We start from the raw sequence: 25,271 nt of genomic DNA on the forward strand, positions 1-25,271 counted from the left end.
CGTGTCGCTTCTCCGTTCGATGGCTTCTCAAATCTCGCAGGTTGGACCTGCGAGATTTGTTCACCCATCGCCACACGTCACGTTACCCCTGTTTTTTTCTTTGCCACGCGTCGATAGCAGAGTGGCCACTAATTTAAGTCTAGCAACATGAAGTTGCGAGATTACGTGAGCATTATTTTGGAAAATAATTTCATTTTCAAAGTATTATTTTATATTTTATTTATTTTTAATTATAGAAAAAAGTCGGTAAAAATGAGGTGTTTGTTATCGTACAAAACTCTCTTTTCCTTTTATCATTATACGAATATAACCGTACACGACCGAGTCACTTCCTTGTCAGCACCCAGTCCGGACTCTTCGTCGTCACTCATCAGTTCCGACCGCGGCAGCATGAGCTCTCGACTAGCACTCAATCGCCCCATTTGCCACCGCTGCTCGCCTACTACCTCCCTATTTCCCAAGATTCTCGATTTCCAATCCACTCGCGTACCAATTTCTTCTCCTTTCACCAATTCATCGAAGCGAAATGATTTCGAAAACGTTTATCCGAAGAATCCTCTGAGAATTAAGCTTCGATATGAGCCGTCCGAGCTCCGGTCAATTCGAGCTAGGTTTTCCTCGAACGATGCCCAGTCCTTGGGGAGCGGCCCGCCGCCGGCAGGTAACGAGGCTTCGGAGTCGAGTTTTGCTGAGTTCATCACTTCCGAGCGAATCAAAGTCGTCGCGATGCTCGGACTGGCTTTGGCACTCTGCAACGCCGATCGAGTTGTTATGTCGGTGGCGATTGTTCCTTTGTCTCTGGCTCACGGATGGAGCCGATCTTTCGCCGGCGTTGTTCAGGTGACTTTGTTGATTTATTTCCCCCTGGTTCTTAAAAGTTTAGGCATGCATGAATAGTATGAATAATAGGTGTGAGGTTTTCGAAAGAAGCATTATGAATAGAGAATAATGCTGGAGGGAAAATTGGAAGCCAGAAAAAGGCTTCGATTGGACTTAGTTCAAAATTTGAGAACATAAGGAAAGGAAATTATAAAAGAACTCATTTTTCTTGTTTGGGTATTCAGGACGTTGAGAAAGAATATAAAATATATAGTTAATTAATTAATGAAAATTTACCTCGCATGCCATTGTTCTTTGATTTTTTCTTAATTTTTCCAATCGAAATTGAATAAGTTTTTGTTTTTGATCGTAGACTTTTGAAAAACACTAACCCTACTTTGGGAGCTTGGATTTCAGGCATTGGATTTGAATTTGTGTGGATTTGGAATTAACTAAGTAAAGATTGAAAGAGAAGGTAATAGAAAAGAATTTATTCTTTATTATTTGGTTATTAAAGAAATTGAGTAAGAAAACATAAGTTGCAATTGATCTATTAATTCAATTTTTATTTTACAAATCATTAATGTTAGATTTTTCTTCATTGTGAATCTAATTTGAATAATTTTTATTCTTGATTGTATTTGAGATTATACAGAGACTATATAATGGAAAGCAGCCATGTCTTAATTTACTTTGTTAGTAATGGAAAAACATGTTTAAGTTATTATTGTATGATGAATACATGACAAACCTCAGCTGAGGAAGGAATTTTAATTCCAGGAATGACTTTCTTATAAAGGAATTATCTGTTTTTTTGTCTGCGATATGATTGTTGTGGAACATTTCATACTGCAGATTTTGTTTTATGCATTGACTTTCTGACTGCTGTGTGCAGATGTGCTTATTTATATTCTACTTAGGACAATTCAGTTGTCCATGTAAACCCGATCCTAGTATGTGAATGCCTGCCATTGGGCTTCGATAAATCTAGTGAAAAAGACTTTGCTAACGAGAAATTTGTTCCTGGTACAACAGTATCAATTGCTTTTTATCACCTCTGATTCATTAATAGCCACTAATGGCAGTCATCTTTCCTCTGGGGATACCTAATATCTCCAATAGCTGGGGGAGCTCTTGTGGACTATTATGGTGGTAAGAGAGTCATGGCATGGGGTGTGGCACTGTGGTCATTAGCTACATTTCTCACTCCCTGGGCAGCAGAAGCTTCTCTCTGGGCTCTGCTTGCCATGCGGGTTTTGCTTGGCATTGCAGAAGGGGTTGCACTTCCTTGCATGAACAACATGGTAGCAAGGTATGGAAGCTCTGCAAACTTGTTGTGTGTTGATAATATTTTATTGCTGATCCACACGATGACCTTCTCCACTCATTATTCTTCACATTAAATATTTTGGCAAAGCTAATATGTTGAAGAAATTTTTTGAAATATTTTTTTAGATGGTTTCCTCAAACAGAACGATCCAGAGCTGTTGGAATCGCAATGGGTGGGTTTCAGCTTGGAAGTGCAATAGGACTTACTCTCTCTCCGATCCTGATGTCACAGGGTGGTCTCTTTGGGCCATTTGTAATATTTGGATTATCTGGATTCCTCTGGGTTTTGGTGTGGGTGTCTGCAGTATCAAGTACTCCTAATCAAAATCCTCAAATATCAAAATATGAGTTGGACTATATACTAAATAAGAGGCTTATGGTAGAGAACAGACCCAAGGCAGGCAAAGTGATACCTCCCTTTAGGCGCTTGCTTTCAAAGCTACCAACATGGTCCCTAATTGTTGCAAATTCCATGCATAGCTGGGTATCTCACACATTTCTCTCTCTTTCTCAAGAGCCATGCTGATCTTGGTTTGAAACTATTGATTGTCATGGGTTTGGTTGGCCCTAGTCCCAATTTTGATTAAAGTCTAAAGAAATGCCGAGATTGTTTTACCAGCATGGAGCAAAATAATAGAATTGTAATTTTAAATGAGTTGTAAAATGAGTTTTGAGCCTGTAAACAAGCATTTTTATTAAGATAATGAGTTAGTTCATAGCCCTATCAGACCAACCTAGTATTGAGCTTATAAATGCACTAGCGTGTCAGCTTGGTGAGCTGACTATGATCTTGCTCAGGCTGGGCTTATTAAGGAGTCGTTTGGTATCACTGTCAAAAATTAGAGAAACAAAAATTAGAAACGAAAATTAAAAACCAGAAACAGAAACGAAAAACCAAAAACTAGAGACCTATTTAGTTAATAGTTATAAAACTAAAATAAATTTAAAAATAATTAAAAAAATGTTCTTTTTTGTCTTTAAATCAAATAATATTATAAAAATATGATTAAAATAATAAAATTGTAAAATTTACTTTATAAAAAAAAATTATGTATGACAATTGAAAAATAGTAAAAATATAATTGGCTTAAAAATATTTTGTAATTGGCTTTATTATTAGTTTTTGAAATTTATGAATATTTTTTATTTCAATGACATTTAAATTTATATGATCATTTAATTTTAATTTTAAAGTGTATGAAATGAATGATTTAATCCAAATAAACTATTTTTGGATATTAAAAAATTTGGCAACAGGTTGCCAAAATAATTGAAAACCATAAAATCTGATTTTTAGTTTTTTCGCAAACAGCAGAAAATCGACAAAGAAACAAAAAACTGGCAACATAAACAAACGTATTTTTATAATCTGTTTCTTCACTGTGCAAGAACAAAAACAGAAAACAAGAAAAAGCAACAATACCAAACGGGCTCTTCGTTTTTAAGCTTCAAACCTAAGCTCAAGCTTTGCTCATTTATCTTAGTCAACAATTTTGATCAAGCTATTATTGAGTCAAACAATTCTGAATGACTTGACTCATTTGCAGTCCTATGTACAAGTCTTTTAAAACATAGTAAAGCACTCTACACGCATAATGTAAACTATGTTTATGTAAGTTAATCCATATTCTTAATTTCAATATGCAGGGATTTTTTGTCATTCTTTCATGGATGCCCATTTACTTTAACACGGTAAGGATATATATCATGGCTATTGATGTGATAGGCACATACGTATGAGAATATGCACTTGATGAAGATTTACTCTGTGAATGCTTCTCTGCTGCAGGTATATCATGCTGACCTAAGACAAGCAGCATGGTTTAGTGCCATTCCATGGAGTGTGATGGCATTTATGGGGTACTTTGGTGGTGTCTGGTCAGACAAATTGATACAGGGAGGTATGAGTGTCACTTTGACTCGCAAAATCATGCAGGTATGTTAGTTGTCTCCGTGATTAAATTTAGTCTAACATAATCTATATTTTTGAAGTTATTTGCATCGCAAATGGAGAAATAGTGATAATGACTGAAATGAAGTTATAAAACATTCCTATTAACTTTCTAATAAAATTTTTATGTATTTTATTTGTTAAAAAAAAGCAATTGTATTGTGATTGTATCTCCGTTTTAGTTCAAAAAGCGAAGTATAGTTTCAAAGTCTAGTCTTGATATAACTAAAAAAAGGCTTCGTCGTACTGTTGTCCATAAAGTGGACTTTTTAACATCAAGCAAGATTGATACATTGCTTGTGTTGTATTTTTCCCGCCATACGTAGTGAATTTATTATGAAGTGTTTGAAAAAATCATATGAAATGGCACTAGATTAATATTATTATCTTACTAGTGTTTTCCTGTTTCAATAGTTTCTAGACTTACTGCTTACCTCATTTTATCATGGGTATTCTTATGCTAAAAGTCAGCACTTGATGTGTCTCATCTCTGCAGTCAATTGGTTTCATTGGTCCTGGGATTGCACTTGTTGGTCTAACTACAGCAAAGAGCGCATCAATTGCATCTGCTTGGCTTACTTTAGCAATTGGATTAAAATCTTTCAGTCACTCGGGTTTTCTTGTGAACCTTCAGGTCAGTGTATTCAGTTGGAAACCATTACGAATTCTCCCATTTTTCTGACAATTGCTCATACTTCTCTCTTACCAGGAGATTGCTCCACAGTATTCTGGTGTTCTACACGGTACTTTCAATTACCTCTTCCGTCATGCACCTAATGTGTTTGGTTTGATTAGTAAACTGAGTTATCATGTCTCCTGAATTTAGGACTGCAAATGAGCTAAGCTGAGCGAGCTTTACCTTGCTTAAGCTTGTTGATTAAAATTTTAACCAAGCTTGAGCTGGAGCCAAGCTAAGATCAAGCTTAAATATACTTGCTCAAGCTTCTTTATTTATGCAAATGAATGAGCTGCCCGTATCGAGCCGAGCTATGGTCACAAATGGCTTGATTCTTTCGGAACCTCTCATTGGGAGATCCGAGAAACAGTTAGGGGCTTTGGGGCCCATTTAGTTATATTGAAAATGTAGAAAATAAAGAGTTTGTTTAAATGTGCAAAAAAAAAAAAAATCATTTTTTCTTTCTAGTGTCAAAATAATCACAAAAAAGACAACTTGTTTTTCAATTTTTCATAATTTATATAGGGTAATATTCAAAATCATGGATTTTGGGACTTGAATTTGGATTTGTGGATTTGAAAGAGACTTTATACATAAGTTAGAAATAAGCACATATATTAAACCAAGCTGGTAAAAGTCAATATTGCCATACAAATGGTTTAATGAAAATAAAACAAAAACTGCCAACCACAAGGCCTAAGCCAAACAAAAAGGTAAAGCAAAGCACAAATTTTAGCTAATCGAAACAGGCCCTAACTGAACTTGTAATTAGACCAGCTAATATTTCATGATCAAACCCCTTCCCTTAAAACAAAAGATCATTTCCTGGCCCTCCATGACTACTGTATAGCTGCAGTCCACGAGAGTTTGTACTTCTTCTCTTGAAGATTATTTCCCATACCAGTTAAAAAGCTTAAACACTCTCCAACTGGAAGATATTTGGTGCATATTCAAATCAACCAAAGCTGCCATAAATCCCTGCCTCAATTTTTGACAATCAAAGAACAATTGCTCTCTGTTTTCAAGTTGTAAACAACAAACCTTACAGATACAATCGACTTTACTCTCCCATTAGCAATCCTGTCCATTGTATTAAGTCTGTTAAAAATGGCCAGCCAAGCCACACAGCAGTGTTTAAGGCCACTCTGTTTAGTCCATAATATTTTATACCAAGCAACCAATGCTGTCCCAAGTCGAGTAAAAGAGAAAATACCAGAATGGGAAGGTTTCCATAACCAACAATCCATAATTTCTTTATTTGGAGGACCCATACTAACGTGAAAAGAGGAAACCCTGTCAGAGTACTTCTAGGCAGCCTCCAAAAATTCCCAGACATAATATCAGCTACCTTTGCATTTAGGTTGATCCCCTTGACAAAAAAAAAAAAAAAAAACCCTTAACCTTCCTTTCCAACTCAATAATAACATAGGCAAAAAAACTGCAGATGCCCAATAGCCAAAGATACTTTGAAGAAGACTTTATTAGCTGAATTCTTCCCGCATAAGATAAGTATTTATGAGTCCAGGTGCTCATTCTACTTGATATTCTTTCAACTAGCATATCACAATCCGCTCAGTTCATCCTTTTTGTAAGGGCAAAAGACACTAACCTCCCTTGAAGTTTGGTAAAAATACAATAACCTCCCTTAGGTTTCAAAAATTCCAAAGACCTCCCCTGAGGTTTTAAAAATCTCGAGGACCTCACCGAGGTTTGTCAAAAATACACAAACCTGCCCTTGTATTTTGCAAAAATACAAGTTCTTTTAGGGGAAAAATGTGTTTATTTGGCAAACTTCAGGGGAGGTCTGTGGCAATTTTGAAACCTGAGGGCAGGTCTTTGGCATTTTTGAAACTACGGGGGAGGTCCCTGTCTTTCTGCCAAACCTCAGGGGAGGTGAGTGTTTTTTTTCCTTTTTGTAACTAATGGCAAACCCAATTATCCGATAGGAAGTTGGCTGTGAGGCATTTGCAGCAAAGAAGAAATTTCCTGCAACTCATCATTAGATAAACCAGCACAGAAAAGTCCTGGACTTCAATGGATAACATTTCAGCCCAGTCAACTTGTAAAAGATGTGGAGAGTACTCTTAATCTTAATGATTCTAGCTAATTCAATATCTCCTTTAGAAAGCATTAGTAAATCATTTGCAATGTACATTTGATTTTCTTACATCTAGGATGAAAAGATAACTTGCCATGAATAATAGAATAATGAAGCAACCTTGTTAATACCTCCATAATCATTACAAAGAGATAAGATGAGATTGGATCACCTTGTCATATTCCCCTTCTACCTCTGAAAAACCTTCAATTGACCAATTGACAACAACAGAATATGAGGGTGTAGAAATACACTATTTAATCCACCCAACAAAGTTTGTAAGAGTTTCTATACACTCTAATAACTGGAATAAGAATCCCCAAGGAATAGAATTAAACGCCTTCATCAAATTAATTTTAAGGGCTAATCTTGGAGATTTGGCATCCAATTGATTTAACCATGTAACAAATTTTGAGCTAATAAAATGTTGTCCTGAATGCTCCTCTCTTTGATAAAATCAGTCTGATTTGAACTTATAAAAGAATCAAGACAATGTTGCTGCCTGTTTTTCATAATTTTCCTGATGCATTTATATACCAGATTGCAACAAGAGATAGGTCTGAATTTCCTAGGAGACGAATGATTTTTTAGGTACCAAAGATATAAGAGTGGAATTATCCTGCTTGAGTATTTTAGAGTCTTTGAAAAAGGATAATATGACCTTGGTAATAGTACTTCCAACTATTTTCCAGCAGCTTTTGAAAGACTTGGCATTGTAACCATTAGGACCTAGAGCCTTATCATCAGCAGAAGAAAAGATAGCCTTTTGACTTCTTGCTCATCAATTTACTTACTAAGAATAGTTTTTTCCTATTCTGTCCAGGAAAACGAATACAACAACATTAAAAACAACAAAACCAAGCCTTAAGTCCCACTAATTGCAGTCGGTTATATGCATCATTTTTTCGCCAATTTATGCAATCATGTACTATTTCTTTTGACAAATTCAGGGCTATTAAATCCTTACTATCTCATTCCAAGTTATTTTAGGTGTACCCTTACCCTTTCTACTGCCCCTCACAGTAACTCACTCTTCCTCACTGACACACTACGTGACCTACATTGCAAGTGCCCAAATCATCTGAGTCATCCTTCACTTATCTTATCTCCTATAAGAGTTACACCTAACTTATTGTTAATATGTTCATTTCTTAACTTATCTTTCAGTATTATACCACTCATCCATCTAAGCATTTTTATCTGGGCAACTTTTACATTTTGGATATTCTATTTTTTCGTTGCTCAACATTCTGATCCATATAGCATAACTAATCTTATAGCCATCGTATAGAACTTCCCCTTTAATTTTAAGGGTATTCTACAATCACAAAGCATACTTGAACCACTTCTCCATTTTACCCAACCTGCTTTCACTCTGTGCATTATACCCTTTTTAATTTCTCCTTCATCTTGCATAATAGATCCAAGGTATCAAAATCTACAAGTGTTATTTATTTCTTCATCATCAAGTTTAACTTTGTTTCCAATATTCCTCCTACTATTACAAAAATTGCATTTCATATAGTTTGTCTTATTTCTACTTATCCTAAAGTCTCTATATTCCAAAACTTCTCTCTATAATTCTAACTTAGTCTCTACTTTGCCCCTAATTTCATCAATCAATACAATATCATCTGCAAACAACATACATTATGGAATCTCATTTGGATACTCTTAGTCAATTGATCCATCACTAAAGAAAAAAAGATAAAAGCTCAAAGTAGATTTTTGATGCACACCTATGGTGATTGGAAATTCTCGAGTGTCTTCATTTATAGTTCTTAAATTAGTCATTATTCCATTGTACATATTCTTAATGACATTAGTATGGCTTCTACATATATCCTTTTTTTTTTTAAAACCATAAAACTTTCTTAGGTATCCTAACATATGCTTTCTCTAAGTCAATAAATACCATATGCAAGCCTCTCTTCTTTTCCCTAAACTTTTCTATTTATCTTCTTAATAGATTTATAGCTTCTATAGTAGATCTCCCAGGCATAAAACCAAATTGATTTTCTGAAACCTTTGTTTCTAGTCTTAATCTTTGTTCAACTACCCTTTCGTACAGTTTCATCATATGACATATAATTTTAATTCCACGTTAATTATTACAATTTTGAATTTCTCCTTTATTTTTGTACATAGTTATTAAAGTGTTTTTCCTCCATTCATTTGGTATTTTCTTAGTTTTCATAATTGTGTTAAATAAATTAGTCAATCATATAATTCTATTATCACCTAAGCATTTTCAAACTTCAATTGGGATGTTATCCGATGCTATAGATTTTCCATTTTTCATCTACTTTAGTGCAAAAATTAACTTTGTTAACTCTAATTTTGTGAATAAATTTCATGTTTCTAGTTTTTTTCTCATTTGTCAATTCTAAGTTTAAGTCTTCTATTTGGTTTTCATTAAACAACTTACTAAAGTAACTTCACCATCTTTCTTTTATGTCATCTTCCTTAACTAAGACAATATCATCCTCACTTTGTATACATTTTACATTATCTCCTTACTCTTTCTTCCTCTAGCTTTAACAAGTTTAAATGCATTTCTTTCCCCTTCTTTTGTATATAATCTATTATACAAATTATTAAATGATCTATGCTTAGCTTCACTAACGATCTTTTTTGCATTTTTTCTCATCTCTTTATACTTTTCAAAGTTATCCATGTTTCTACATTTTTTCCACGTTTTATATCACATTCTTTTAGTCTTTTCAACTTTTTTGACATCTTTATCCCATCACCAACTTTCTTTGCTACTCGAGAATCTTCCCCTTGATTCACCTAAAATCTCTTTTGTTATTTTTTAATAAAGCTAGCTATCCATCCTACTCCAAAGAGTATTTGTATCTATCTCATCATCTATAGTCTAATCACTATCTTTGATATCCCACTCCAAAGAGTATTTGTATCAATCCCATCATCTATAGTCTAATGACCATCTTTGATCATTTTTTATTTAAATTTTATTATGTTTGCTCCCTTTAGGTTCCACCACCTAGTTCTTTTATACTGGTGTATTTTATCTTTTCTCTTCCTTTTTTAATACATGTATCTAACACTAGGAGTCTATGTTGTGTGCTTAAGCTTTCACCTGGAATAACTTTACAATCCTTGCATAATTAACAATCTACCCTTCTAGTTAAGAAAAAAATTATTTGACTTTTATTTTGTCCAATTTTAAATGTTAAAGTGTTCTTATCTCTTCTTAAAGCAAGTACTCATTGTAAAATCATATGACATAGCGAAGTGTAAGATCATCTCCCCAAGCTCATTTTTGTCTTCGTATCCATATCCTCCATGTATCCTCTCATAACCTTTATTATTCCTTCCAATGTGTCCATTCAAATCTCCAACTATGAATATTTTCTCAGTCCTGGATATGCCTTGTATAATATTATCCATATCTTCCTAAAGTTGTTTCTTAAGATTTTCTGCTAAGCTTACTTGAGGAGCATGAGCACTAATGATATTTATTATCTCTGGACTTAATACCATCTTGATTTTTATAATTCTATCTCCTACTCTATTTACATCTACAATGTTATCTTTTAAGTTTTTGTTTACAATAATTCCTAATCCATTCTTATGGTTTTCTTTTCCAGTGTACCTAAGTTTAAATCCTGATTTATCTATTTCTCTAGCTTTCTCGCTCACCCACTTAGTTTCTTTAAGGCAGATTATATTAATTTTTATTCTAATCATTGTGTCCACAATTTTCATGCTTTTACCCATAACTGTCCCTATATTCTAAGTTGCTAATCTAATCCTAGTCTCCTGGACTAATTTCTTTACCTACCCACATCTAGAATGGTGTAGGATCCATCGCGTATTTGACACCGTACCCAGGTGCCGACCCATCGTGTTGCTTCAGGAAAACGACCTAGCCTACCCTCACCCACTTTTCACTACACCCAGGTAGTACAAGTGCAACACGTCACTCGTAGGGGACGTCCCAGCAAATATTCGGTAAGGATTCATGTCATAGTGACCTAACAAATTTTACGCTGGCTGTCAGCTACCTGACGCAACCCTCTTCCTGTCCAGGAAAATGAATGATCTCCTTCAAAAAATCAATATTGCAGGGCTGAATTTCATCATTTTCTTCTCCCAATAGACTAGGTTAATAATTAACAGTCAGTGCAGCTATCTCTTTTTGAGAAGTTACTCCAGTACCATCAGCAGCACTTAATGTTCTTATTTGGGTTTTAACCCTTTTGTCCCACAAGATTCTTGAGAAAAACTTGTTATTTTTGTCACTTAACTTCAGCCATGTTGCTTTTGCCCTTTGCTGTAACATATTTCCTTCAAAATTCAGAAGCTTCATACAGGTCTAAACTTTTTTATTTACCTTAGTAGGACCTGAGAGTGAATGTAATATTTTTTTAGCAAACAGCATTTCCTGTTCAGCAGCCAAAAATTTCCCCTGCATATTTGAGTAGTGGCCTCCTGTGATAGGCTTTCAAATGTCACAACTTCCTGAATAGTTTGAACATTGGAGTACCATTAACGAGCACATTCCAAGAATTAGCAACTATCTTCTTGAATTCCTCTTTTTTTGTCCAACAATTCAGGAATCTGAAAATTGGTTTCCTTGACAAATCTTGGTTCCAATTCAGATTTATAAGAGCAGGACAATGGTCAGAATAACTAGGCATTAAAAACTCCACCATCATGTTTTTAAAAGCTTCATTGCAAATCTGAGTAGATAATACTCTATCTAATTTTCTAGCAATGAAATTTTCAGATCTTCTATTTTTCCATGTAGAAGTAGGCCCTGAGAAAGGATAATCATCCAAGCCAATATAATATAAAACATCTTTGAAGTCATTAATACTAGCCATTCCCATAGTATTAATAGCATTGCTACTATTAGAGGAATCCTTTAGTGTGTTAAAATCACGCATAACAATCCAAAGCCTTTCAGCAGTAATATTTTAAAGATTTAACATTTCAGTGCAAAGCTTTTTCCTTTCCAAAATATCATTAAATGCATGTAAAAAATGTAAAGCAGTATCTTGGTCCATCAAATAGCTGAAGCATGCTTTCTAATATCTTTATTATTGTAGATGTTAGGATCATAGCCAACCATAACTCTACATAGAGTGTCTTGTGCCATGTAGTTATGCAAGAAAATCCAATTTTTCTGAATGACTTTGACAGCTTTATTGAAATTTGTTGATCTAATCTTGGGCTCCTATATTCCCATCATATAACCTTATGCTTATTAATGAACTTGCAAACTTCTCTTTGCTTAATGGGATCTTTTAGATCCCTCACATTCCAATTTGCAATGATACTCATTTGGATAGAAGTTTAGACATATCCTCAGGTGGAACCTGTTTCTTTGGAGGCCTGCCCTTCCTTTTAGTTTTCACATCCCCCAAAATAGAATCAGTTTTAGTTTCAGCACTCCTTCCTTCACTCTGCTCCTTGTCTTCTGCATATTTTCAAAACAAGAAAAGAGGAGATTTCCTTTCCTCTTTACCACTTACTGTCAGAACTGCTCATCATTGTTAACTCTTTCTTTCCCTTTGCTTCTTAGTTTGGCACCATTAGCTATATCAGCATTTGCTAGAATAACATCAATATCAGCCTCCACCTGATTCAGAATTCCAAATGAGTTTATGAACAGATTCTTTACTTTCTTTTGTGTCACTTTCCTTATTGCTTTCCTTTTGATTAGTCTGAATCATCTTAGCTTCTTGTTTGTCATCCAACTTCAGATTATCATATTTTGCAACCCACTCCTTCTGAGAGTTACAACTCTTGGTCGAATGTCCAAAAACCTTGCGAATACCACATTTTATAGGGTCCATGCATATTGCAAATCAATTGTAAGAATCTCACCATTGGGAATCTTAATGTCAACCACGTGAGGTAAAACATACTGTATATCCACTTCAACACAGATCCTAGCAGAAGAGAGATTTCTCATTTGCTTAGTGTAGGTATCCAAATATAATGGTCTTCCAACCAATCCAGCTTTGTAGCTCAAACTATCAATAGTTCAGTACACTGATGAGGGTATATTGTGAAAGTTTACGCATAAAAGGAATTTTATCCATTTTTAGCTTGTGCTTTCAGTCATTGGATTCCAGTGAGATGGAGAGATTGGATTATTGCTAATGAACCAAGGTCCATTATCAAGAATCCAATTTTTAACAGTGTTACAAGCAAATTAACAGGAAAGCTCTTGAAGAAATGGAGAATATCTCAACAGTACCAGCCTTCTTCCAGATTCTTTCAACAGAACACAGAGGTTTACCGAGGAATTTGCCAGTCAATGAATTATTCCATTTGTTAGCCCCTTGATCAAAGATATTCTTTGGAGGGTCGACCAGAATTCTTTCATCAACACTGTTTGGTTTATAAAATTTCAGTTCATCCAATTCTCTTCCTCCATCATTGAACAAATCTTTCCAACTCATGCTCAAATCATTACTTCCTTCTGTATTGTTCACTGACTGACTAGAATGACCAGAAAGATAAGATAATTCTATACCAGTATTAAGCTTGATCTCACTGTCAGAAGGATTAGAATCCATCAAATCCAAAATAGCACAGTCCGAGCTCAACAATTGCAAGAAAGATCCTCTAAGAGTCGAATAAACCTCCAAAGAACAAAAATGTTTCAAACAAACAACTGCAGTATCAAAATGCCATTCAAGAACAAAAATGAGGATATCAGAAATCACAGTTGGTTTCTCAAATAGCACAGAAAAATTCTAAATCAACTCATCGCACCTCTATACAGCGCAACACATTTCAGGAAATCTTTATCAAATATGATCAATCCAAACTTTAACCAGGTTAGAATCAACAACCCAACATAAAAAACAACTGAAATTTCCCCAAAATCAATGAAGATTCAAATCGGTGCATAGGAGCTTCATCATTGCTAAACTATTCCAAAAAAATTTTCTCACCCAGCTGCAAACCTTCATATACAATGAAGAAACTCAATACAAAATCCATACAAATTGAAGTCCAAGATCCAAATTCCATTGTTTTCATACGCAAAGTAAAAGTTGGAAATCAGAAAAATAATGAAAAAATGTTGTCCAACTTTTCTATATAAATTTGGAAAGTTGGAAAATAAGGTGGCATTTTGTAATTATTTGAAAAATTAGAAATGAAAAATCAACTCATTTCCACAAGAAAATTGTGTCAAAACTGTTTATTTCATTTATTTCATGCAAATGTTTTAAGAATGAAAAATTAGCTAACTTTTTTGTAATTTATAGGAAAACTACACTGAAAAATGAAAAATATTTTCCACAACTACTAAACGGACCCTTAGGTTTTCACTAGACAAAAGGTGAGAAGCAACTTGGACTAATATTGCCTTAGGGTTTCTTTGCCCTCATAAAGTCAGCCTATTTGACTTGAGACTTGGCCCTATCATTGAATTTAGGATATGAAGTTTGGCTTAAACATGTCCACGCCCAGACAGCCCTCACTTTTAGGCTAAAATAGCTAGCCTAAGTCAAACCTACTAAATGTCATAAATGAGCCTATCCAAGAACAAGCCTCAAAATTGGGCTGGGAATCACTCATTTATAAAATTGAATAAGCTTGAACGATCTCTAACCAGGTTGAGTTGCACAAGTAGCTGGGTTCGTTTGCAGCCTTACTCTTGATGGTCTTCACTATTAGATCTTAAAAAATATTTCCTTTTGATTGATGAAAACCATCATCAAGCCAGAATTAGTCATGTCAAATCATCAAGAACATTAAACTAAATGCGGAAGCGTACCTGAATCCATAGCGTTCTAAGATGTGTCGAGCCGTGCGGATGGCCTTCCAGATTAACACGTAATATCCAGATAATTCCTTTGGCGTTCTCTGTATTCTCTCTGGCGATAGGATGACAAAAGAGAAATTTTGGAACCATTTGTGTGATCCGGGGACCATAATCACTATTTATATAACCATTGGCCATATATGTGTATTTCCGTTTTCACCCATCATAATAAATGGAAATTACCACTAAAGTATCTACACATTAAAGGTCCACAACCTATCAGATACATTAAAGTCCATCATTATCCAAAATAACTAATCACTTTTAAATAGGGCCTATCCTTATTAGACAATCCACAACACATAATTGTTTCACATATAAGCCCATAATTGAATTTTGATCCAACAATCTCCCACTTGGGCTATATGTGTAACCTCATAATTATGTATTGCAAAAAATAACCGAATGAGCTCAACTTTACTGCCATACCGAAATGTATCTCTAACCAATCCGGTCCATCAATTATACTAACATAGGATCAAAGCGGCCTTTGTTACGATATTCGTAACTCGACCCATCAATGGTGACATATGCCAATACAACTGAATGACATTGATCATGATGTGGATGTGTAGTATGGAAATTTCATGTAATGTGATCTTAACATGCCTATTTCCAACTGGTCCACCTTAAACTTTAGTGAGATCAACCCATAACATAAATCAGAGTGTGAAAACCAAACTTTATTTATGCAGAAAATAACCTCAAAATAATCCATAAACTGGAATAACTAAAAACATGTCTATATCGAAAGAGCATCCATAAAATACAAACTCCCACTAAAACTGAACATCATCTAGAAATATGACACCCATCTAAGTAGCGTGCTCATGAAACTGTCTGGGTAGCAATCCCTTAGTAAGTGGATCCACAACCATGGAGTTTGTACCAATGTGCTCTATGGACAACTGATCACTTTGAACTCTTTCTTTAACAACTAGGAACTTGATGTCTATATGCTTTGACTTCGTCGAGCTCCTGTTGTTGTTGGAATATAAAGCTGCAGATTTATTGTCACAAAATAAAAGTGGTTTATCAATACTATCCACTATGTGCAGCCCTGTGACAAAATTCCGCAGCCATATTCCATGATTAGACGCCCCATAACACGCTATATACTCTGCTGCCATGGTGGAAGAGGCTATAAGAGACTGTTTAGCACTCTTCCAGGAGATGGCACCTCCAGTAAGCAAAAAAATATAGCCTGATGTAGATTTCATACTATCTCGGCATCCTGCAAAATCAAAGTCAATATACCTGATGTTGGAAGTCCCAACCCGGAGTATATAGTCTAGAGGGGGGGGGGTGAATAGACTCTTTTTGCGGAATACATATTTTTCTACAAAATAAAAACTCTTGGCAAGATACAAAAAATTATTTCACAATATAAATATAAATCATGCACAAGATATAAAATAAAGAGTGTAAGGGAGAGAAAGAACAACACTGATATTTTTACGTGGTTCGGCACCAATCCTACGTCTATGCCTTAGCACCAAGCCAAGGATTCTACAATCCACTAATCGCTCCTTCCACAGCGGAGCAAGCCTTACAAACTTGGGAACAAATCTCTACCGCTCACAAAGAGCCTTTATCGATTCGATTCACAAAGAACCTTTCACAAGAAGATGGAAAATTACAAAGAATGTTCCTTACAATGAGCAAATATGATTCACAACTCAAACCTCGCACTATTCTCTCAAGAATTGAATCAATTACAATAAGTGAGTAAGAGAGAATGAGCACATGTAATGAAGAACTAATATGCAATGTGTTAGGTTTTGTATAAAATGCTGTTTTTTACTAACAATGATCAAAGACCTTCAAAACCTTGTTAATACAAGTCTAATAGCTTGTATTTATAGCCCAATAACTTTAGGAGCTGTTGGGGGGAAGAAAAAATATTTTATTTGGCAAACTAGCCGTTTTCCGCCTATTGGAGCGCTTCTGCCCAGAATTCGTCGACAAAATCTGAATTTCGTATACGAGGTCCCTGAATCAGAAAAAAGTCACCAAAATGAAAGTTGTGGCATTTTGTCTTAGCTTTCCAGGGACACCAAGATCGTCCCATTTAGAATTTTCTAAAAAAAGTTATGCCCAAAATACCGTAAGGTGTTCAGGACTCAAGACTGCACTACGACAGTGACGATTACTTTGTTTTTCCTTGTCAAAAAGTATTTTAATGACTCAAATCATTCTTGGACAAAATTATATGAATATATTAAGTCTAATGAAGATTAAAACTTGTCCAAATGAGTTTCCTTTTGAATATAAGATATTTTAAGTAATAAAATATGTTTGAAAACCCATTTTGATATCTTCTATGCTTAGTATGTCCTTTTGTAAATATACTCGACTTTCTTTGAACCTTTAGGACATTAAACTTGTTTTAACACAATCGGGATTAAGTATAAAAATATTCTTAAAATTAGGATGTTAAAAACTTGTCCTTTTGAAAACATATTTGAGTTTTAGGATTCATTTGACAAACTCTTGTTTTAACTTAGAAAGTTATGAAAGGTGAGTTTGTGTTTATGTCTTTAGTGCAATCCTATAAACTCATGTGTCCTAGTATGCATGTGCTTTGCTCAACTCTTACTCAAAAATCATGCAAGAAACACACTCGCAAGAGTTACAAAACATACTACCTCACACAACTCTTATTACAAATAATTCTACAATTAAGCTTTCTTTGGTTGTGCTTGGGTCATTCCGAGTACGTGTCCATTTGATCTTTCCTTCTTGACGTCTACTCGGTCCGATCTTTGCCTTCGATTCAATAATTCATGTACTAGTACCTGTACTAAACATGATCTGCAAAGATAGGAAAATACTAGGAACAACATATAGGTTAATATCATCAAAACACATTAAACAATGATGGTGTAGCCACTAAGGCTAACACCTGATGATCTCAAGCTGATCCAACTCATGATATGTGAGCATGCATTCTTTTGTTCTCTGTAAGTACCGCAAGACCCGTTTAGCTGCTTTCCAATGGTCTGCTCCTGGATTACTTAAATGCCTGCCCAACATCCCAGTAACGTACGCAATATCCGGACGCATACAAACCTAAGCATACATTAGACTACCTATAGCCGAAGCATAGGGAATCTTCTGCATTTCCTTTACCTCAAAATCATTCTTAGGATACTGATTGAGACTAAATTTGTCTCCCTTAGCCACAGGGGTATTACTAGGTTTACAATCTTGCATGTCATATCTTTTAAGAACCTTTTCAATATAGCTCTTTTGTGATAGTCCTAAAGTACCCCGAGAATGATCCCGGTGTATTTGTATCGCTAACACACAAGAGGCTTCACCAAGATCTTTCATCTCAAAATTCTTAGCTAGAAATCTTTTGGTTTCGTGCAATAAGCCTATATTGTTGCTAGCAAGCAAGATGTCATTCACGTACAAAACTAGAAAAATATATTTGTTCCCACTGAACTTATGGTATATACATTCATCAACTAAATTCATCTCAAAACCAAACGAGATAATTACCTAATGAAACTTAAAATACCATTATCGAGATGCCTGTTTGAGTCCATAGATGGATTTCTTCAGTTTGCAAACCATATTCTTTGGGTCTCCTGACACAAAGTTTTCTGGCTGCACCATATAGATTGTCTCATCAATGTTACCATTGAGAAACGTTATCTTTACATCCATCTGATGTAACTCAAGATTGAAATGTGCTACTAATGCCATTATAATCCTAAAAGAGTCTTTCGAAGAAACCGGAGAGAAAGTCTCTTTATAATCAATGTCTTCTTTCTGTGTAAAGCCCTTCGCGACAAGACGAGCCTTGTACCTTTCCACATTGCCTTCTGAATCCCTCTTGGTCTTAAATATCCATTTACAACCAATGGTTTTCGTACCTTCTGGCAATGGGACAAGATCCCACACGTCATTGCCCTTCATGGACTTAATCTGCTTATTCATGGTATCAACCCACTCCTAAGAATTAGAACTTACCATGGCTTGACGGAAGTTGATAGGATCATCTTCCATCACTCCAATGTCTACCTCATGTTCTTGAAGAAATACAATGTTATCATTTGACACTGCACTTCTTATCTCTCTAGTGGATCTCCTTAATGGCATAGGTCGTTGAGGTGTTAAGAGTTTGTTCTTCTGGAATAATTTCTTGGATGGGAGGTACTACGACATTGTCTTGAATTAATGTGTCTTGAACAGGGTCAAGAACAAAATCCTAATCAATGCCAACAACACCTGTGGGAATATCTACATATTCCTCTTCAAAGACAAAGTCCCTAATTATATCTCCCCCCGCAAACTTGACATTCTCAAAGAACCGGGCATTTCTTGACTCAAAAAACGACTTAGTTCTAGGATCATAAAATTTGTACCCCCTGGATTTTTCAGAGTACCCAATAAAATGACAACTCACCATCCTTGAATCCAGTTTCTTTTCATTGGGAGTATAAGGCCTTGCCTCAGCAAGACATCCCCAAATATGAAAGTGGTTTAGACTAGGTTTTTTACCTGTCCAAAGTTCATAAGGGGTTTTGGCAGTCGCTTTAGTTGGGACTCTGTTAAGGATATATGCTGTAGTCTTAAGTGCTTCTCCCTAGAGTGATTCTGGCAAGGTGGAATGACTAATCATACTCCTCACCATATCCTTAAGCGTCCTGTTTCGTCTCTCAGCAACACCATTCATAGTGGGTGAACTTGGCATAGTGTACTGAGGGACAATACCACATTTCTCTAGGAATTTAGCAAACGGCCATGGACGTTGTTCACCTGAACCATCATATCTACCATAGTATTCACCACCACGGTCAGATCTGATGGTTTTAATCCTTTTGTTGAGTTGAACACATCAGCTTTAAAGTTTTTGAACACATCCAGTGACTCTGACTTTTCATGAATGAGATATATATAGCCATATTTGGAAAAATCATCTATGAACGTTATAAAATATTGTTGACCATTCCAAGCGACCATAGGGAATGGCCCTTGATTATCCGTATGTATAAGTTCTAAGTCGTCCAAGGTCCTATTGGCTTCAAATCTTCTTTTATTGGTTTGTTTTCCCTTAATACAATTTACACAAACATTAAAATTTGTGAAATCTAAGGGGTCTAGAATTTCGTCTGACATAAGTCTCTCTATTCTCCGTTTGGAGATATGACCTAATCTCTTGTGTCATAACATAGCTGAATTCTCCCCGGTTAATTTTCTCTTGGTACCACGTGTACTTAAATGCATGGATTCATTAAATGAGGCAATTGTATCTATCATATAAAGATTATCATAACCTGATAAAGAACCAAAACCAACCAATTTTGAATCATGGAACAAAGTAAATTTTCCATTCTCAAATGAACAATAGTAACCAAACTTGTCCAAAGCAGAAATAGAAATCAAGTTCCGTCTAAAAGATGGTACAATAAATGTTTCAACAAGATCCAAATAAAATCCAGTCTTTAACAATAATCTAAATAGTCCTATTGCCTCAACTTGAACTGTCTTGCCATCGCCCACATAGATGTATCTTTCAGCATTATTTGGCTTTCGGCAATTCAGGCAACCCTGCATAGACACACTGATGTGAGTGGTTGCACCAAAATCTATCCACCAAGTGTGTTCAGGTACCGAAATTAAGTTAACCTCATAACAAACCAGATTAAGAAGCATACCTTTCTTAGCACGCCAGTCGTGATAGTTAATGCATTGCTTCTTCCTATGCTCTTCAACTCCGTAGAAGAAACAACCTGTACCTTCCTGTTCGGTCGGTTTCTTTTGCTGTTTCTTTTGAGGTGTTGTATCTACAGCAGTCTTATCCTTCTTCCTCTTCTTTCCTTTTTTTCCTTTGAAGGTCAAGGCTAGTTGAGCACTCGCTGCCTTATCTTGGTTAAGTCTTTCCTCTTCCTGTACACAGTGTGAGATGAGCTCATTCAGAGACCAAGTCTCTTTCTGACAGTTATAGCTCACCTTAAACTGGCTAAACTGTGCCAGAAGGGATAATAATACCAAATGCACTAACAAATCCTCAGAGAGTTCAAGCTTAAGTGCTTTCAACTTAGAAACAAGATGAGACAGTTCTAGAATGTACTCCCTAATGTTAGCCTTACCTTTATACCTCATTGAAATTAGGCTTGTCAAGAGTGTACTAATTTCATACTTTTTATTCTTGACAAACCTCTTTTCAATGTTGGCAAGGAAATTTTTAACTGTAGTTATTTTATCAGACATAGTGCTCCTAAATGCTTCTGGAATGTCTCTCTTCATAATCATCATACACATGCGATTTGATTTCTCCCACCTTTCAAAGTCCCTTTTTTCATCAGAGGTAGTTTTGTCCGTAATAAGTGGGGAGAATCAACCCTTAATGCAAGGTCGAGGTCCATGACTCCAAGAACAATTAAAAGGTTCTCCTTCCATGACTTAAAGTTCGAGCCATTTAGCATAGGAATAGAATTGATGTTGGATGTGATATTAGCAGGTGTGATAGCTGAACCGAGAATAACAAACAACCATAAAAATTAAAGTAAGCTCATATAAATCCTGAACCAAAATTAAATTAAAAAAACAGGTAATTCTCATCTCAAGATATTGTGTACTCCATTAATATTTTATCTTTGGACAAACATATTAACTTGTAAGTGATATCTTGGTGCAGTAATCAAATGCTAATAATAAGAATATATCAAATAATAAATCTTCCTTTGGGCCGAATTATTATTCACATGTTAAATAGACCAAAAAATTATCACGCATTTATTACCATAGGTGTGTGTGCAATTTTTGTCAAAAAATTTATCTTCGTTTAGGCCGATCATCTTTACATACGTTACGTTACACGCACACAAGCCGTTTATATTTTAAAATAAAATTGATTGCCACAAGAGTGGTCACTTTGGCGACTTATTGTTTTAATCAATTTCGTTTCAAAACATATATATGTCCTTAAAAAATATCCATATTTGAATTTATTTTATAACTTTATTCCTTTTTAAAAAACTGGTTAAAATTGGTCAAATATGGTCAAACTGGTCAAAATTGGTCAACCGGGTTGGGTTGACCGGGTCCAAGTTTGCTACGGGTTGACCAAGTTGGGTTTGCCCAACTTAGATCCTAATGCAACCCATGACACCCCCCCCCCCCCCCCCCACCTTAAAACCGTATGGACCATCATTTGACCATCCTCTCTTAAAAATTGGGCCCAAACCCAATTTTAATTTGTTCGAATTTACTAAAAGATAAAGTAAAAATTCAAACCAAATCTTTATCTCAAAATAAAATGTTGGGCCATAATTTTAATTTGGTTTGAATTTACTAAAAATAAAACAAAAATTCAAACCAAATCTTTATCTCAAAATAAAATAACTAAATTTAAATTTAAAATTTAAGCTGCAACAAAAATATCTTTCCATGGGTAAACAAGATCTGGCAATTTCTTAATTGAACTGAAGAGTTATTTTTTATTTATTTTTTTAAATAACTCTATCAGCATGAAGACAACAGAGGCCAAACAAGAACATTTGTACGAATTGGATCCATATTCCAGAATGTGGGCAAACAAGATCTAGCAGTTTCTTAATTGGAACTAAAGGACTGTTTTTAAAAAAAAAAAATAACTCTATCAACGTGAAGATAATAGAGGCCCAAACAAGAACTCCCTTTTAATTTGATTCAAATCAAATTAAACTTGAGAAACTATTTCCCAATGATTCAACATGAAGCTACTCTGATATCACTTGTTAGATCTTAAAAAATATTTCCTTTTGATTGATGAAAACCATCATCAAGTCAGAATCAGTCATGTCAAATCATCAAGAACATTAAATTAAATGCGGAAGCGTACCTGAATCCATAGCATTCCAAGATGTGTCGAATTGTGCGAATGGCCTTCCAGATCAACACGTAATATCTAGAGAATTCCTTTGGCATTCTCTGTATTCTCTCTGGCGATGGGATGACAAAAGAGAAATTTTGGAACCATTTGTGTGATCTGGGGATCATAACCACTATTTATATAACCGTTGGCCATATATGTGTATTTTCGTTTTCACCTATTATAATAAATGGAAATTATCACTAAAGTATTTACACATTAAAGGTCCACAACCTATCAGATACATTAAAACCCATCATTATCCAAAATAACCGATCACTTTTAAATAGGGCCTATCCTTAGATAGTCCACAACACAATTGTTTAACATATAAGCCCATAATTGAATTTTGATCCAACATTCACTTCATGTGGTGGTGATGCATCATACAAAACTTGGTTCTGTATAAGTGTGAGACAGTTCAATCATGAACTGCATTGTGGTAGTGATGATTCCTATACTTCCATTCAGAACTCACTTTCGGATAACCCACCTTGTTTTGGCTAAATTTGCTGTTCTTGGATGATGACAGATTTGTATTCTCGCCCTTTTTCAGTACCCTTGAGAAGTAGCTCCCACAAAGCACTGATTTTGTATTGCAGCCTGCTATTCAGTGCCTGTCAAGAAATCTGACTCCCACTGCATCCACAAGGCTCTTTTTGTGTGTGTGTGTGTGTGTGTGTGTGTGTTTTGGTGAGAGCAGATAATTAATAATTGAGAATCTACAAATGCGTTTTTGTTTTGAAAGTTTAACAAAGTATTACAGAAATTGTGCAATATTAGTCAGTGCTATCAACTGATCACGTGTGATTCTTTTGTGGGTTCTAGGAATTTCCAATACTGCAGGAACATTGGCTGCTATATTGGGGACAGTTGGAGCTGGTTTCTTTGTTGATCTGGTGGGATCATTCCAGGGGTTTCTCTTGCTTACATCTCTCTTGTATGTTCTTTCTGCACTTTTCTATGACTTCTTTTCTACTGGGGAGAGAGTCAATTTTGATGAAACAGGTGAGTCCCACCTATTGCCCCAATGATATCAATAACAACATAATATTAGCATTTGGACTGCCGAGTAGGACTGTTAGTTTCCTGTTCGATATTTTGAGTCATTCGTGGAAGAAAGAAGGGGAGAAGCCCCTCCATGTAACTTTATTTCCTGATGGACTGATCGGAAAATTGTTTCACAATGCTGCAGCTGCTTCATAAACCAGATTTGAAAGAATGCCTATTCCATGATGATGAACATTTCCAATTGCAGAAGCAAATGCAGTGATGAATCCTTGGCATATTTGGGTCGGAAATCCCCGCCATGCTGAGGTTTTACTCTTTATTTTTTTTCTTGGGACTGAAAAATGAGAATGTATTATTGTATAAATTGTAGTGGAGATGATTATTAAAATAAATAAAGTCATACTGGGGACGTCTCCACTTCTGGCTACTCGCAGAAGAAGAACAAAGTTAGTTTTGGGTGATTCAAGGGTTTGAAAATATCAGTTGGAAGTGGTGTTAACATCTTAGTTTCATCTGTGTATAAAGCAAAAAATACTATTTTCGCTGCTCATGTTGTGAGATGTAGGTCAAAACTAACCACTAAGAGTTCCCGTTTTCAGAAGCACTGTTTCTGTTGCAGTTTGTCAAAAGCAGCTTTTGCTTGTATGTAATTGGGCTAGCTATGGTCCTTGGGGAGGGCTCGAGCCACACAGGCTATATTCATACATGGTCTGCATCCCGCAAGCACGAAGTATTATTATTCATGCATGCTTTCTACCATGTGAAACTAACAAAAACTGTTAAATCATTCCCTTGGTTTGAAGAGAAGATTTGGTTTTAAGAATGAAATGAAATAAAACAAATATGTAAAAATTAATTTTTAAGTTTGGGTTGATTCTATTTGATTTCTTTGTTTTTTTTTTTTTTTTTTTTCTTTTTTGAAACGAACGTGTAGTTAATTTACTCTTGCAGTGCTTCTATTAGATTTTCTCAGAATACTTCTTTTCAAGAAAGTGGCAGGAAGAATTGCTTGCGAGAAATATTTACAAGTTTTTTTTTTTGTTTTTTTGAATTCTTGATATCTTTATTAAATGGAATTAATCTTTTATCAGAGAGGGTTGTTCACACTCAATCCTTGGAACAATTGGGAGTGTATTCTTACAAGTCTTTTTTTTTTTTTTTTGAATTCTTGATGCTTTCTTCATTTCAATATTTCCTATAATATGGAAGGCCAAGGCTCCCTCAAAAATTAAGGCTCTCATTTGGTTGATTTTATTTAATAATTAAATACTAATAACTTGTTGCAAATCAAAGATATTTAAAGGTTCTTTTTTCTTAATATTCGTGTGCTCTCTTTCAAGGACTTCGAGACAGTATCGTCTCTATTGAGAATTCCACTTGTGAGTTAGTCTCACATTAAAAAATTAGAGTGCATGATAGGTGCTATATACATGGTTGAGCTTAAAATTCAATAGGCTTAACCTTTTGGGTCAAGTTGGTGTACACTTATGTGTATCAAGCCCATCCATGGACTCTTCCGGTCCTAACAATCTCTTTTTACATAACAACACTGCATGGAGGATTTAGGATAAATTGTTTAGTATTTTTGTGGGAAAGTTGGGTCAGCCCTGTATTAGTGGAGGATTCAGCATTTGATTCAAATGTTGTTTTTCTTTGTTAGTTCCAGTAGCCTTATTTAGTGGTGCGTGGAGAGCATAAACAAAA

The 25,271-nt window shown here is 35.2% G+C and overlaps 1 protein-coding gene across 3 annotated transcripts; it reads left to right on the forward strand.

The window, feature by feature from the left end:
• Nucleotides 1-298: 298 nt before the first annotated feature.
• LOC131147725 (probable anion transporter 4, chloroplastic) lies at nucleotides 299-24,168 on the forward strand. 3 transcript variants are annotated; one of them, XM_058097262.1, is made up of 9 exons: nucleotides 299-840; nucleotides 1,905-2,131; nucleotides 2,275-2,632; nucleotides 3,796-3,840; nucleotides 3,938-4,084; nucleotides 4,596-4,733; nucleotides 4,809-4,842; nucleotides 23,385-23,564; nucleotides 23,752-24,168. In XM_058097262.1, exons 1-9 carry the CDS (start codon nucleotides 391-393, stop codon nucleotides 23,760-23,762), a joined length of 1,590 nt encoding a protein of 529 aa, XP_057953245.1. In that variant the 5' UTR covers nucleotides 299-390; the 3' UTR covers nucleotides 23,763-24,168. The 3 variants fall into 3 exon arrangements, with proteins under 3 accessions (XP_057953245.1, XP_057953244.1, XP_057953246.1); XM_058097263.1 differs by having other exon boundaries at nucleotides 482-1,294; nucleotides 1,715-2,131; XM_058097261.1 differs by having other exon boundaries at nucleotides 324-840; nucleotides 23,385-24,168.
• The last annotated feature ends 1,103 nt before the right edge of the window (nucleotides 24,169-25,271 follow it).

Source organism: Malania oleifera, chromosome 2, assembly GCF_029873635.1.
Source record: "Malania oleifera isolate guangnan ecotype guangnan chromosome 2, ASM2987363v1, whole genome shotgun sequence".
Lineage (NCBI taxonomy): Eukaryota > Viridiplantae > Streptophyta > Magnoliopsida > Santalales > Ximeniaceae > Malania > Malania oleifera.